This window comes from Aquila chrysaetos, chromosome 2 (genome assembly GCF_900496995.4).
Source record: "Aquila chrysaetos chrysaetos chromosome 2, bAquChr1.4, whole genome shotgun sequence".
Classification (NCBI taxonomy): Eukaryota; Metazoa; Chordata; class Aves; order Accipitriformes; family Accipitridae; genus Aquila; species Aquila chrysaetos.
This window is the reverse complement of record NC_044005.1, coordinates 19,455,395-19,470,549: the sequence shown is the minus strand read 5'-3', so window position 1 is coordinate 19,470,549 and position 15,155 is coordinate 19,455,395. Positions and strand designations below refer to the sequence as shown.

The 15,155-nt window shown below is 36.1% G+C and overlaps 1 protein-coding gene across 8 annotated transcripts in view; it reads left to right on the top strand.

The window, feature by feature from the left end:
- The window catches only part of DGLUCY (D-glutamate cyclase), a 48,646-nt gene that overhangs the window by 21,321 nt on the left and 12,170 nt on the right, over positions 1-15,155 (top strand). For 4 of the 8 annotated variants that reach the window (XM_029997327.2, XM_029997321.2, XM_029997306.2 and 1 more), the window contains 8 exons: positions 674-785; positions 3,448-3,601; positions 4,301-4,499; positions 6,105-6,306; positions 7,865-7,987; positions 10,330-10,527; positions 12,632-12,892; positions 13,392-13,491. In XM_029997327.2, the coding sequence (XP_029853187.1) occupies positions 683-785; positions 3,448-3,601; positions 4,301-4,499; positions 6,105-6,306; positions 7,865-7,987; positions 10,330-10,527; positions 12,632-12,892; positions 13,392-13,491 (1,340 nt within the window). In that variant the 5' untranslated portion in view covers positions 674-682. Of the gene's footprint in view, positions 1-215; positions 279-673; positions 786-3,447; positions 3,602-4,300; positions 4,500-6,104; positions 6,307-7,864; positions 7,988-10,329; positions 10,528-12,631; positions 12,893-13,391; positions 13,492-15,155 lie in introns of all 8 variants that reach the window. The other 4 variants (XM_041127814.1, XM_041127816.1, XM_041127818.1 and 1 more) reach the window with 3 other exon arrangements.

Below are 15,155 nucleotides of genomic sequence, written 5' to 3'. Positions count from 1 at the left end.
TTTACTTTTTCCTAATAGTGATGTAATAAACCCTTTTTACTTATTAGGTAGTTTAGGTTGAGGGAAAAACTTTGTGTGAACTTTTACTAGATTGCAGAAAAAAAGCAATAGCCACAGGACTATTCACTTCTACATAATTAATATTTGAAAAGTATAATACATGTGGAATGTATTAAAATGACATTTTCTGAATACAGTTCTCTCTTTACCGCAAGGTTGCATTGCTGATTGTCTAAAAGCATTTTGAACAGAGAAGTCATATTACAGATTATAGCTTGGTAGGTTAATCCATTTGTGCTTTTGCCATTTTAAAGTTACAATGAATTTTGGAAAAGTGAATACTCTAGGAAATGAATATTTATCAGGGAGGAAAGAAATCTGTTTCTTATATTACAGGGCAGCAAAACTTTGCATTTTATCCCAAATGTTAAAGTGCGTGTCTCTGGCTAGTTTATTGAAAGATTCAGTTTGCATTTAGTCATAAAATGTCAGTGAAATAACCTTTTGACTTTGATCTGCCTTTGGGTTATAGCTTAGTATTTCCCAGTGATAATAAGTTTGGTGGAGCACAAGGAGGAAACTTAAGCTAAGTTCTCCAGCAAATCAGAATTTAAAATGTCAAAAAAAAAAAAATGTGCTTTGTGTTTAAATTTATAATTATCTTTCTGTTAAGGCTGAAGAGATGTTTTTGACAGGAGGCTTGAAATCTCTCCTTCCCCATGTACTAAGAAGAATAATTCGATGCAACAGACTGAGTATTAGTAATACTTCTGGAATGGCAGAAGGTAAATAAACCTAACAGCTCAGTGCAAAAGTGACTCCATTTTAGATTCATAGTTATGTTTTTTCTTTTCTTGTTTGTGAAGGAATGCAGGAATATCAAAAGCACTGAAGTAAAACAGAAGAAAATGTTGACTTATGTTCTTAAGTCACTTGGGTGGTTTTGAAATCACATTGAAGGACCTGACACTGTGTTCTTAAATTATAAAACTACGTCACAGAAAACATATCATCCTACCTGTGTAAAGTACATGGACTTTGTTTTCAATGTTTGTAGTGCATCTCTCAGCTCCCAGTTATGTCATTGAGAAGTTATGGATGCAGAGTTTTATACTCAGATAACTGAAGGCATTTTGGAAAATTGATTTCTATCTTGCCTCTCATAGATGAACCTTTACAGAAGCAGAGAAGTCTGTGTCATTGTTCTGGTCAACTTTAAAATGTAACTTAACATAACTAAAAATACTGTTACAACTAGCTTATCAACAAAGCCGTGTGTAGTAGCATTACTATAACATAAGAAAGTTAAGAGTCATTTTATTGAATCGTAGTGAATCTTAAAATTATGGTTTTCTTTTCCATCAGTACATAAGTTGAAAAATACTAATGGAAAATATGTTACAATGTTAATAATCTGCATTTTACCCCAACTGTATTAAGTGCATGTATTGCTGCAGTAGTTTTAAATGTGTTAGTTTTAACGTTTGAAAAAAGTATTGTTTACATACAAAACAAGTTCAGACTTCTAGCCATAAGCATACTGCTCCATTATGCAAAGACTGAAAAAACTAGAGTAATTGGAATTTCTCAGAATCCTTAAAATTGTCTTATGTTGTTGGGTGATATACAAGTGAAATAATTATTTCTTACTGCTCTCGTTGTCATTCACCAAAGAAATTAAAAGCTATTCCTAAACTTCTTTGAATAGGAACATGAGTGTAAGTAATGCGTGGGTTGATCAGCATGTCCAGCTTCACTAGCATTGCTTGTGAATATATTCATAATGATGGATACATAATGCAAGTATATATGTAAGAAGATATGGGAAGGGAAAAATATCTTTTCATCTCTAAAGAAAGTAAGGATAGTTATCAGGAGGAATAATAAAGTTGTTAAAGAGTTAAAATGAAGCTTCCTAAGTCTATAGAATCCCTGAAAGTTACCTACAGATTCAGTCTGTCAGCTGTGACTAGTATTTTAAATTCAGTGTTGTCCAAGTTGAATGCACTGACTAAAACCATAATTTTAAGGATTCATGAATATCACCAGCGAAGTAGAAAGTGTCTGTGGATTTCACATGGATAGCAGGGAATGAAGTTGAGGGGTAACTGAATGTAGTATTTTATTCAGTGGTAAATTTAGTGTGTTTATTTAACAAAAATGTATTTCTGTATTTAGCAAGAAGCTGTTTCTGTATTTAGTAACTTTTGCTAGTAATAAAATGAATTTTTGTGCTGAGTACTCCCAAGAGAGCAGTTTGTGGGCACATTCAGTATGCAAATACATGCTTACCTCAGCCTGTGCTTTGCATTTTTCCATGAGGAATAGAATTTTATCTTTTGGTTTCATTGTTAGCTTTGGTCAAGACTAAGATTTGGCTGATTTTCTACAGCCTTTTAAGGCAGATCATTGATTTCAACTAAATGATTGCCTCTTGGATGACAGGCTACCGCAGTATTTAAGGAAGTGAGAGCTTCTATGCAGGCTTTTTACTCACCTGTCTGATATCAGACAGGGTAATAAGTTTTAAAGACAGTATCAGTACAGGAGTTAGGGACTGTTAATTGGCAGTTTTACACACCACAGACTAGTTGGACTCCAAGTTTCCTCTCTGTATTTGAACAGCTGGTGTTTACATGCAGGAAAATTAAAATGGCATTGGTAATAACTACTACTGTTCAGAAAATAAATTTTTGCTAGATAAATAAATGTGAGCTTTCTTCATTAACACTCATTGCAAAAATGTTAATGTCTTTAGAAGCTACTGCATGGTAGTAGTCAACAACCTTTTAAATCAAAGTTGATTCCAAGTGAAGAAAGTGTAGCAGTTCTGTTCATTTTAGCTTTTTAAGTTAGAAATAGTAGAAATGACTGAGATTCAGTGTGACAGGCAAGAGTTTATTCCTGAGCAGTAATTAAGTCTCTTAAATTGCAGCCCATACTAAAATGCCATAGCCAACAAACTCTAAAGAATGGGCTACATAACATCTAGATACCAGGAGTTTACTGTTGGACTGGCAATGATATATAGCTTGCTATTAAATGAAAAAAATGGTGAAAGTGTGGTACGCAATAGCCTTTCTTTGGCTCTGTGCTAACATTTGCAAAGTAAAGTATTTTCCTATAGAATACTAATTTCCCAGTTTAGGTAATAAATTATGTTTATATATAATAAACACTTCTATGAATTTAAAGTAATTATGCTGTCTTCATATTCTAGTACTACCCATGGCTGCCAACTATTTTAGCTGTGAACAACTTCACATACAGAGTAAATCTAGCTATGATTTTAAAAACATTTCAAAAAGTTGTTTAATTACTGAGTTCTGAATCAAAAATTTCCTTCAGGTAATTTTTTATAGACAATCTAAAGAAATCTATAGGGAAAAGTTATTGTTTCACAATCAAAAAGGTGAATTAATAACCAGTCATTCCTACCTTCCACAGGCTATAAACAGGCCAATGTTGTGATTTTGCACAAGTCCCTGGCTGATGACTTTGAGAAGTTTTGCCATGCAAATAATGGACCCCTGCCGCTGCTGTACAGAAGTAAACCAGGTGATTGGAAATGTCCTCCTCTGAGTAGTGATTCTGATATCAGGTAAATACAGACCAACTCTGCTTGTCAAAGTTCTGCAGTGAATGCTGGTGGTGATTAGGAGGGTTTCAGGGAACAGTCTGCTTACACTGTTGTACATTTTGAACAAGTTTCTTTTCTTGGAGTTATACCTTTGAATGAAAACTATGCATGAGTACAACAGCCTGATCGTCTTGTTCTTGAGAAGCATGTTATGATAATTGTCAGTATTACAAGTATTTCTCTAATGCAAAGGTGAAATTTTGTGTAATTTCTAAATGTTTTGCAGTCTGACCCAGCAGAATTAAATAATAGGGGTTTTGCCTTTGGTTTATTTGGTAGTAACACAGGCATGGTGACTGCATGATATTTGTAGAGTCTCTGAAATTTGAAAGATGTATTCCTGTAGTAAACACTGAAAGAAAGACTTATTAGGGAGCTGGTTTTTTTGAAGCCCTGAGGCAAGATATATATAAGCGACATTTACCTATAAAACCTAAAAAATACCAAACTCTAACATGTTCTGTTTTACTGGCTTGTTTTTGTGCAGAATAAGGTATTCTGGGGTTTTTGCATGTGTTTGTTTCATTGTTACTTAGAAAGAAAAGAAATGGATAAAGTAGGCTATATCTTGTGGTTTGATACTGGGTTAATGTCAATTCAAACAATTCACCTTGTTTTCAAAACATACAATAAAGCTGTGATAACTTCTTATTTCACTAGAACTGACTGCCTACAGTACAAAATATATGAGCATGGAGCTTGTACTGGATCACTGAAAAGCCTAAAGGAGTATTCTAAACAACTTAAGGACATGGTGACTTTTTACTTAGGCTGCAGCTTCTCTTTCGAAAGAGCAGTCCAAAATGCTGGCATTCCCATAAGAAACGTTGAGCAAAAATGTAATATAAGCATGTATAAGGTAAGTATATGCACACTCATATAGTCTTTGTCCATATTCACATTATGTACATACAGCTATTGCTCAAAATCAGAACTTTTTTTTCTACCTGTATAGTAACTTCGGGCATGTGCTAGTGCCAAGTGCATAGTAATACAGGGTAAAATATGCCCAGCCTCAGTTCAGTGCTTTTCTCAACTTTCTGCAAGACCAATCTGCTTTTTTATTCATTTATGGTGACAAAGTTTTTCCCTGTGTGCTGTGGCAGCCATTTCATTTGGATTCTGTTCTGGTTTGCCTTCTCTGTTTCAACCAATGACCCATGCACTATTCTGACCATGCCCTTATACATGTCCCACTCTCCATACCAGCTCCAACTTGGAGTAGGAATATTCCTTTTACAAGCCATGTCAGTAGCAGTTTCTTCTGCGCATATGACAGCCACATTTTGGATTTTTCCTGTGACAGCAGAACCTTTAAACTGCATATTTGCAATGAACCCGGACCTCTGGGACAGAAGATGTTCCCAAAGACTTGAGACATCTACCATAGCACTGAAAATTAAAACTGTGTTCAGAAAGTTTATAGTGCACATTTTAATGTCGGCAGAAGTCCTAGAATAATTGTGGCTCCAATAGGTAGACCCTTCAGTGTTCTTAATATTAAAGTACACATCTGCATGCCTTTTTCATTTAGTTCGGATGCTGTTATACTAGAAAGAGGTTATTGTTGTTTTTAGTGTTATTGTTTCACAATCTTTTTGCTATACTCCTGGTCAAAATGAAGGCACAAATGTCTCTCATACATGAGTCCTTCTACCAAGCTTAAAGAAAAAAAATACAACTATGTATCTGCTTATAACATTTCAGAATTAAGAAAATTTCATAGTTTATAGCACATCAATACTATGGAGAACTGTAAAGTGTGTTTCTTCAGTTACAGGTACGATTTTTATTACAAAGATTGTTAATGAACATTTTCTATACAGCTCTAGCTGTCTACATATCTTGTTTATGTTCAAAAGCAACTTGGATATCAGACATTTTGTTCTAAAAAGTCAGACTGCTTTGTTTCTGAATGGAAAATATGCTTCAGCATCAGTGAGGATGATGAATTCCATAGAACCCTTCTAGAGGCACAAAAGTTTTGGTATGCGTGGCACTGGCATGCTGCTTCTATAGAAGTGGGTGCTGCCAGCAGCAGGAGTTCCTGACCCTTGCACGTTACAGAGCACTGTAGCCCCCCTGAATTCAAATACAGAGTATGGATTCAGACCAAGTAGATTTGTTGCTGTGTGATACTTTTTATTAGCTTTTTCCCTTTCTGTATAGGGAGCACACCATTGTTTTCTGACAATATTCAGAATATACTGAGCTCACCACACTGTATGCTGCATGTACTGAAGAAGAAATGCATAATGTTGAAAATTTTGGTGATCTACATGAAGTAGCTCAAGGATGGAATATTTCACTCCAGCACTGCTGGATCTTACGAAAAAAAAAAAAAAAAGAGTTATGGGATGCTAAGAAATTTTTTTTTAAAGGATTTAAAATGAATGTTAGTATGCAGCCTTTCTAAACTCAAGTACAGCATAAAGTTTGAGACTTATTTCTTCTAATACTTCAGCAGTATTACTCAATATTCCTGCTAACACCTTGGATTCTTTTAAACTGCCAGACAGGTGTGCCTTGCTACAGTGTTTCTACTTTTTGCTGCAACTTAGTAGTCACAATGAGACCTATTCCTGAAAGCAAGTTGGAAGCAGCTGTGCTAGCAACATCTGAATTAAAAGAAGCCCATGGAGCACCAATTCACATGGGTGACCCTGGTCAGTGCTTTTCATTTTTCACTCTGCATGCACTTTATTATGTATAAAAATAAAGGTGGGAACCATGGCAAGTGGCAGGAGGACTGAAATACCTGCACCAATAAATTTATTATGTTTTAATCCTTTTTAATGATCACAAACCTGAATTGGGGGAAAAAAGAAGAAAAAAAAAGGAAAGAAAAAAGTAGGTTTTGCATGAGCTGAACACAGAGATTTCTTTGATAAAAGATAGCTGTCTGATATAGATAAGTTATATGGAAGGGGTGGTTTTGGTAAAAATGTGTAATCACATTTTTCTAAAATGGATGCAGTTTCATTTATATGTGAATACTTTCTTGCTGTCAGAGATTCCAGTGACAGGGTAGCAATGACTGACAGCATGGGGAGAAGTATGTTGATGCATTTTGTGTCTTAGTGGATGACTGTGAAGTAAATACTGCATTATTTTAAAAAATACTGAAATAGGATACATTGAGCACAACACTTAAGACAGAATAAGTAGAAATATGACAAGAATTTTTTTTTTTTTTTTTAAATCAGGTCAAACAAGTATAGGCCTATTCTTTGCAAGGGAAAACTGAAAAGAAATGATAAAACAGGAGGCTGTTTGGAAAAGGAACTAAACCAAACACACACATGTAAGATAAAGATAGATCACAATAAAAAAAAATTTCCCCTCTGCTGACAGAAATTTGTCAATCAGTAGACTCATGTGCTGCATACACAGAAGGATCCATTGCAGAGCATGGAAGGAGGTGTCATTGCTTAACAGTACACCCCAGTAATATATTTGGTCTGAGTGCTTAAATCTGAGGAACTAGTAATAAGTCATTACTTTGAGTAGAGCAACAAGATGATTGGGCAAGTAAGGGTCTCCACTATTTATTTATTTTTAACAGAAGAGAGTAAATGATTACATATACAGATTATATAAATTAATTTCAGAAAAGGCAGTGGTATATTAAAGCATCTGAAGAATTTAAAACCAAGGGAAGATAGCAAGTGGTTAGAATGACCCAGAATATTACAAATAGGTGTTAGAATAAAGCAAGAGACAATTTAGTGAAAGCTGGGTAAGACTGAGATGTAGCTATCTAACCCAGAGAGGTAAAACCCGTTGCTTGTTTCTCTAGCTAAAGAATGTAGGAAGCTAAAGCAGTAGAAAATGTGTTCTAGAAAGAACACATTTTGCATTGCAGTCATTTGTTCTTGTTTGCCAGTGTAATGAATATAATTATTCTGTTGATAAAGAAGATTTATAATAGCATGGAAGCTCAGCATACATGTCTAGCTTTATTTCTGCAACAAAATAAAAGTGAATACATTTTTACTGATGTCATCAAGTACCAAACGGGAAAACAAGTCAACTCAGGTTCTGGGGACATGCACTCAAAGGCAAACTAAATATGCCACTTCAGTGGGATTTGCCACTGTTGCAATCCTAGCTCAGTGTCATTGAATGATGTTTGGGGTCCACCCTCACCCCCCCCCCCCCCCAGCTTTGCAGTATTACTGTTTGATTGATATCTCGCATAATTTCATTTTTGATCAATTCCAGGTCTGCTGGGAATACCAGATCTTTCCAAACCAGACTATGGAGACCCAGTTCACCTTCACCCTGGTGATATTCCTGTGTTTTGGGCCTGTGGAGTAACAGGAGTAGAAGCAGTCATCAACTGCAGTATGTGCTGTTTGGAGACTCTTTTTAAATTAGCCTTTAATCTCTTTTTCGTCCTCTTTTTTTTTTTTTTTTTTTTTTTTTTTTTTTTTTAACATGGACTGAGTTGGCTGTTTAGCAGGCTTGATTTTAGGGTGAGCTAAAAAACACCCTGACCAAACAACAAAAAAACCTTTGGCAGGACTATTTTCCATTGCAAAATACAGGTCTGCCTTAACTTAAAGGAAGTTCTTACTGAAATTTCATCACTTGCATTTGAGTATTTTAAAGGCAGAAATCTAAAGCTCTGGCAGCATCCAAACATCCTTTTTAAGCATTATTAAAAATTAGAAGTTTAAAGGCGTTAATTTTTAAGCTTCTTCCTTGTAAAATAATATTTTGTATTACATTGCAGTAAAACAATAATAAAGGGAAAAAAGGAAAAAAAAAAAAAAAAAAAAGCATCCAGAAATCTTTCCAAAATGTTGTCAAGGGCTAGCAAATCGTTTGACTTGGAGAAGAGTTCATAATTTTCTCATGAAGAATTTTGAGCTTTTAGATTTTGTTCTAAAACGAAGTAAATGTGACACACTTTACATAAATGAAGCTTTGTCCTCTGCACAGAGCTGTCCTGCACTTTATCCAGTCATTTATAACAGGCATGAGCACAAAGGGCAAGAAAATGCAATTAAACCATAGTGACAGTATTATATACTGCTGTAAATCACTAGAGTGGAATGAAATCTCATATTTTAGTTCTTACTGAAAAAGAAGCTCAGTACTCATAGGCAGTATAATTGGGAGAGCTTTGGGAGGTCATCTGCTTCATCCTTCTCTCCTTGCAGGATCTGCTACATCCTTGTGGTTCCTTACAGATGTTTATCTAAACTGCTCTCAACACCTGCTGCAAATATGTTCAGCACCAAGAGCAGAGACTTCTTTTTCTTTCTCACAAACAATCCCTTTTCTCTAGTCCCAAATCCAAGCTGAAAATCCTGCTCTTCCCTGTGTTCTCCAGCAGTTCTGTTTGTCTTCCTCGTGCATCCTTGTTGCAGGGAAAGGAGAGAGAAAATTTGCCAGCCTCTCTACAATCTATTGCCCAAAGCAGCTGTCTGTCCTGCCTTTGCCTGGAACTGGCTTTTACTTTTATTTATTTCTTCATTTTCTGTATTAAAACCAGTTGTCATTAACGCATTCCAGGAATTTTTTGGCAGTTTATATCCTTCTGTGCTCCTTTCTCATCCAGGCAGTTAAAATTCTGTCATACCACTAGTACCTATACTTTAAATGAATCTGCTAGCTTCTTACAAAAAATACTGTCTACTACCTGGTTTGGTGAGATATATTAAACCTCAACAACCATGTTCCCCAGCTGCTTTTAAATTAACTAGCCATAGAGTCCCAACAGACCTGGTACAGACCAAGCACATATGTACTTGTTAAAGAAATATCTCCTTCCTTTTCACCATCCTTTCAAAGTAAGATTTTGCTTGTTTAAGTATACCAGTTGTGATTTATCCAACAACATACCGATTTTGCCAAATCAAGTATAACCTAGATCAAGACTTCTGGAATTAGTATAAAGACAGCAAATATTTTCAGCTTAGGGAGCTACTATACTGTCAGGTCTAAATAAGTTTATTGTTCACCAGGGTTTTAGATGCCACTCAGATTCCCTTTGCTAAGGCTTACTAGTCACCTTTTGTCATTATTCCTTGCCAGCTTACAGGTCTCCTAGCTAGGTTAGTAAGACACTGCACAGAGATGCTAGTCCCCGTTTTCTTAATCCTATAAAGCATTACTCCTAGCCAGCAGGCAGTAGTTGACATAGTATTGTCGTATCACTATTACAAGGATATTCAAAGGTACAAGAGAGACACTATAGCTTCCAGCAATGCTCTAGAACCTAGAAAATTAATTTATTCTTATGGAAACAATATCACCAACACACTGTGCAAACATTAATTTGTTCTTATGTCAATGTACTAATTTCTTCATGCATGTTGAACCCAGTTTTCAGACTTGCCAATTCCTGACAGACTTCCTTGGAGAGTACCAGTGTTCAGCTGCTAAGTTGCCTCAAGTTTATACCAAAGAGGATATTGTAGAAAAACCTGATCTCTACTACCCACGTGAGCTTTTTTAAAAGTGAAAACATTTTCAGATGTATATGCATACATTTCTTTCTCAAAGTGTATTAATTGCTGCAGTGTAACTTAAAATATCACCTATTTTTATGATATAAGTGTCATCAGGCAGGGACTTTGTTTTGTTAAATTAAATAGCTTTTTGTGATTTTATCATTCTGATATTTCAATATATTGCAATAACAACATGTTTAATTGAAGTTTTTTCACCCATTTTAGGAGCTCCATTAGCTTTTACTCATTCTCCTGGCTGCATGTTCATTACTGACCTAAAGAATGACAATGTCACAGTCAGAGCCTCAAGAGAAGTCCCACAAGTCCACTGCATTTCTCAAGATCCTCTGCATTATAGTATTGTGTCAGCAGAAGCAGCCCAAAAGATAAAGACTCTAGAGACTCTAATTGGAATAGATCCAGGTAAAAACAAAAAAGCTCTTACATTAGTGGATTTGTTCTGAGGTAGATATGACCTATCCTGCTTTTTTTAGATATTCATAAAGTTCAAGAACACAGTAAGATTCTAAAGGCAATTTTAAGACTTCAAAAATTCTTTGTGGAATACAGTGAGTTAATACAACGAGGTCTTACATTGTCTGTTACCATACTTAATGTCAGAGTCTGGCCAAAACCATTCAACCTTATGGGTAACGGAATATCTGATCTCAATGACTGTAAACTCTCAAAGTACACAGAAGCATCGATGTTTACAGCAGACTGGAGAGTCCACAGGGAATAAGAACTGTTACTGAATAAAACTGAAATTGGTATGTAAAGTACAGGACACCTCAGCATGCTGGTATAACAGCTACATGGGTATTCACTGTTGAGTAAGTAGCACGTTTCTTTACATATATTCATGACTACTGTGCTTCTACCAGAAAATTCTAGTAGTTGCACATGCTTTTCAAACATCCCTCTCTGATGGGTGGAATTAGATCAAGCTCTGCTGACATGTTCATCACTGAGGAGTTGTGTGAGGGACCAAAGCGACCTGATCACCACAAAAGGTTGAGAGGTAGGGCTGCATGTGTGCACAAGGAAGATGAGAGGGAAATAAAGGCAAACTGAGTAGCGCAACCATTCCTAAAATACATGCTGAATTAGTCCCCTCTGTCTGCTGTAAATTCTGATCTCAGTTTCCCATAAATTTTCTGAAATCCTCTGTAGGCAGTAGTGGAAAACAGCTTACGCCCAGCTCTCCCAAGCTCCAGGTTTGGGCTGTGTGCATATGTTTGAGTCTGTTTATTTTTACTCACAAGGCCTCTCCTTTTCCCACTCTCTGGAGTTCAGCTTGGCACAATGCCATGCTCTGCAGAAATGCAGGACCTAACTTAAGAGTTAGCTCATTTTATTGCTAAAGGAGAGTACAGTACTTTATCTCAGTTAATATACCCCACTTCTCAGAGACTAATATTCCCTGCTTCAGTTACTTAAGTTTTGTTCAGAACTTTTTTGTGTGTCCACTATCTGTCTATTGCCCATACGTTATTTTGGAGGAACAGAGGGAGAAATGGCAAAGGGCATATTGAGGACAAAAAGGGGAAAGTGCGGGGGGGGGGGGGGGGGGAGGTGAGAAAGATGAAGATGTGAGGAGGGTAGAAAACAATAGTGAAGACTTACCTCTCGCTATCAGCCCATGAATATCAGCACATCATGCTGGTATTTTTGATTTTCAGGAGTGCTAGTAAATCGAAAGGACTGCGCTGTGAACCTGTGTTTCCGAGTGCCAGGGAAGGGAGAGGGGATAGGAAGTGTTTGAACAATGAAAGACATACACAGATAACACAGTGTTGCCTCTTTAGGGACTGACCCATGAGAAGAGACATCTGTTAACATTCACCCATTTCTCAAGGTCAGATAACATGCTTCTCTATGTGAAATGTTACAAGATCTTTTAGCACGCACCTGGATACCACTGTATTAATTGAGTTTATAAAGTCCCCTGGTAACTTACAATGTCTCTGAAACCTCACTTCAGTGGTTGATCATCTCATTAAGTGGAATTTATTTGGGAATTAACTCTTCCCTAAGCAGATAGGGTTAAATAGAGACAAAGGACCAGCTTACTCATCTGAAGTCTGCATCAAAACTTCTGTAAGATCTGGGATGCTTGAGTTGCAATCTAGCTTCGGTAGCTGGACATGGTCTAGCATGACTGTCGCCACAGATCGGAGGAAAGCAGAGGGCCAAAGGAAAGGAAACAATATGCAATAAGCTGTCAGAAAAAAGCTATTTACACTAATACCTAGAAATGCTAGGTAGACTAATTTTCAGAATCCAGTTAACTGAAATTCTTAACCTGGAAGCACAGCCCATTATCTTCATTACTCATATCCTACACCTTCCTAGGTTTCCTGAGGAAATTACCCCAATTCCTGCCTTGACCAGAGGTTTTTCGGTTTGTTTTTTTTTTTTTAAACCCATTTTATGTCATTAAAATATGCAGGTTCACCCACACAGAAACTTCAAAAGGAGAACAATATATTGAAGTGCACTGCTCTCTTTAAAAACACTTTTACAGGAGACCGGGGTATAATTCATCTACGCTGCCAAGATGAGCTGCTGAAGGCTTGTCTGTCCATCTCCCATGCTCGGTCGGTGCTGATAACAACTGGATTTCCTACCCACTTCACTTACGAGCCACCGGAAGAGAATGATGGGCCCCCGGGAGCCCTCGCTGTTGCAGCTATGTTGCAGGCCTTGGAGAAAGAGGTTGCCATAGTAACAGATCAGAGAGCCATGAATCTGAATAAAAAGATTATTGAAGAGGCTGTTCAACTAGGTAAGACACAGCTTTTCAGAAAGAAACACAGCTTTTCAGTTTTTAGCTTGCCAATTTGAGCCAAGGTTTGCTTCAGTTAATCTCAGTGTCGCTTAGTACAGGATTTTTTTTTTTTTTTCCAGCAAATGAACTAGAGTTCATCCTCTAAGCTCTGATCAGCATTGCTACAATGACATTTTGTTCAACCTAGCTGGCATCAAGTTAATGCTTATGTTTCTGGGTTCTGATTCTGGATTAGCTGTTTGTGATGAATTCTGGATGTCTGTTCTTATTCTTGTAGACCTGTTTTCTATCTCAAGGTCCCATTTACTAGCACTAACATCCAAAAGAGTTTAATTTAAAATAAGGATGCAGAGAGCTTATCAGGAACTATGTGAAGGCATTGAGTCCTTAGTATTCTAACTGTTCTGTCTTTTTTTTTTTTTTTAAGTTACTAAAAAACACATTAAAAAAAAATAAAAGGTACATAGTATCTGAATTGTATTTTGTTTTCCTATAGGAATCCTGAAGAGACCTGTCCCTCTATTGAGTTATCAAAGGGAAAATGCTAATTCAGCTTTAATGTTTTTGTGTGAGAATGGGAATCCTGGAAGACCTAGGTATGTGTATTCAGTTTTTGAGAATGGGTCACACACCTCTCCTGTGTAAAGGTATAATAAAAATAATCACCATGATCTAAGAAGGCATAACGGTTACAAGTAAATCCTTAAAACTTGGAAGGAACAGAACAAACTTTGAAGCCAAACATTGGTATTGGAGCACACATAGAGTACAGAATTCCATGTTCTTCTGCAATTATACATTTCTGGAGTACAAAAAAGAAATTATAATTCATATATCAATAGTTCTTTTCCTTCAAAAAAATTTCTAAAAGCTTTTCAGCTCTTATTCCATAGATACGGATACATATACACACAATCTATATTATTTTACCAGTTTTTAAATCAGTGAGGAAATCAGAAAGGGGAAGTATTATGTCAGAGTCAGTGGAAGAGCTAGGAAAAGCGTTGTGGAATGTGTTCACTTTCTAGAGCTTTGGCTGAAATCTGACAACTGGGGAATCTGATCTGATTTAATAAAACATCATGTGTTTGTAATAGTGTGAAAGTGATCACCCTATTGTCTTTAGGCAGCCAAAGCAAAAATTATAGATATATGCATGCACTTCTTGATATTGAGTTGAACTGTTTGCATATGCATTCTTGAGTGTACAATATTGGGCAAAAATTCAAATTTATACAAAGTGTGTGATTAGGGTTAATGCACTGGATAATTTGCTAAGTAGCTGTGTGCACATTTCATTACTTAACAGGCAACTTACATATCCTTTAAGTAGGCATATATTGCTTATTTTTATTGATCTTTCCTTGTAAAGCATTTTAATGTAGTTGCCTTCAGTTTGTTCTCTTTAATAAAAGATCTTTCACTATGGTATTGCTTCATCAACTTACTCAATTCCCCTTTCTTTCCACAGGTTAGTGTATGCTATAATTGTATGCATGATACTGTCTTCATTTTCTATGTATTGTTTTAAAAATGTGTTTTATAGCTATGCATAATATAATTACAGCCAGTTTCTATTTCAGTTGATCCCACAGTCCCAAAAAGCTAAAGTGTTTCTTTAAAGTAGACAACTAACCTGTTTAAGGTCTCTGTAGTCACTGTAGGTACACACCCACAAGAACATTAAGTAATTCAGCAGAATTAGTAACCTCTTGACAGTAAAATCGGAGAAACAGAAGCAAAATAACTTAATTCTAACATACAGGGGCAGAACTGAATACTAAAATTCTGCTTAAAACCTAGGACATCTGCAGTACATCTGTCTACTTTCATAACTAGCAAAATAGCCATAGGCTTAAAGAAAAATCCCCCAAATCTGAAGACGCAAACCAAAAAACTCCCTAACTAGAAACAAATGAACATTTGCCAAGCAATATACTTTAAGCAGAGACTATATTTACACTGACAAGGATTTAGAAGATCATTAATTTGCCACTTTTTGTATTCTTTGAAAACATATAGAGAGACTAATGTCTTACAAGATATTATGTTTTTTAACATGAAACAGAGTAAGGCCAGATGGCTGACCCAAAGGATTGCTGGTTAGGAGGATTTTAGGAACTTCTCCATTTCTTGGTGGCAAATGTGGTTTGAGGGAGTTGCACTAAAGCTATAAAGAAACTAGATTAACCTTTGAAAATAAACTATAGAGAACTACATTCAGAAATAACAAAACAGTATCCAAGTTTTACCTTGAATC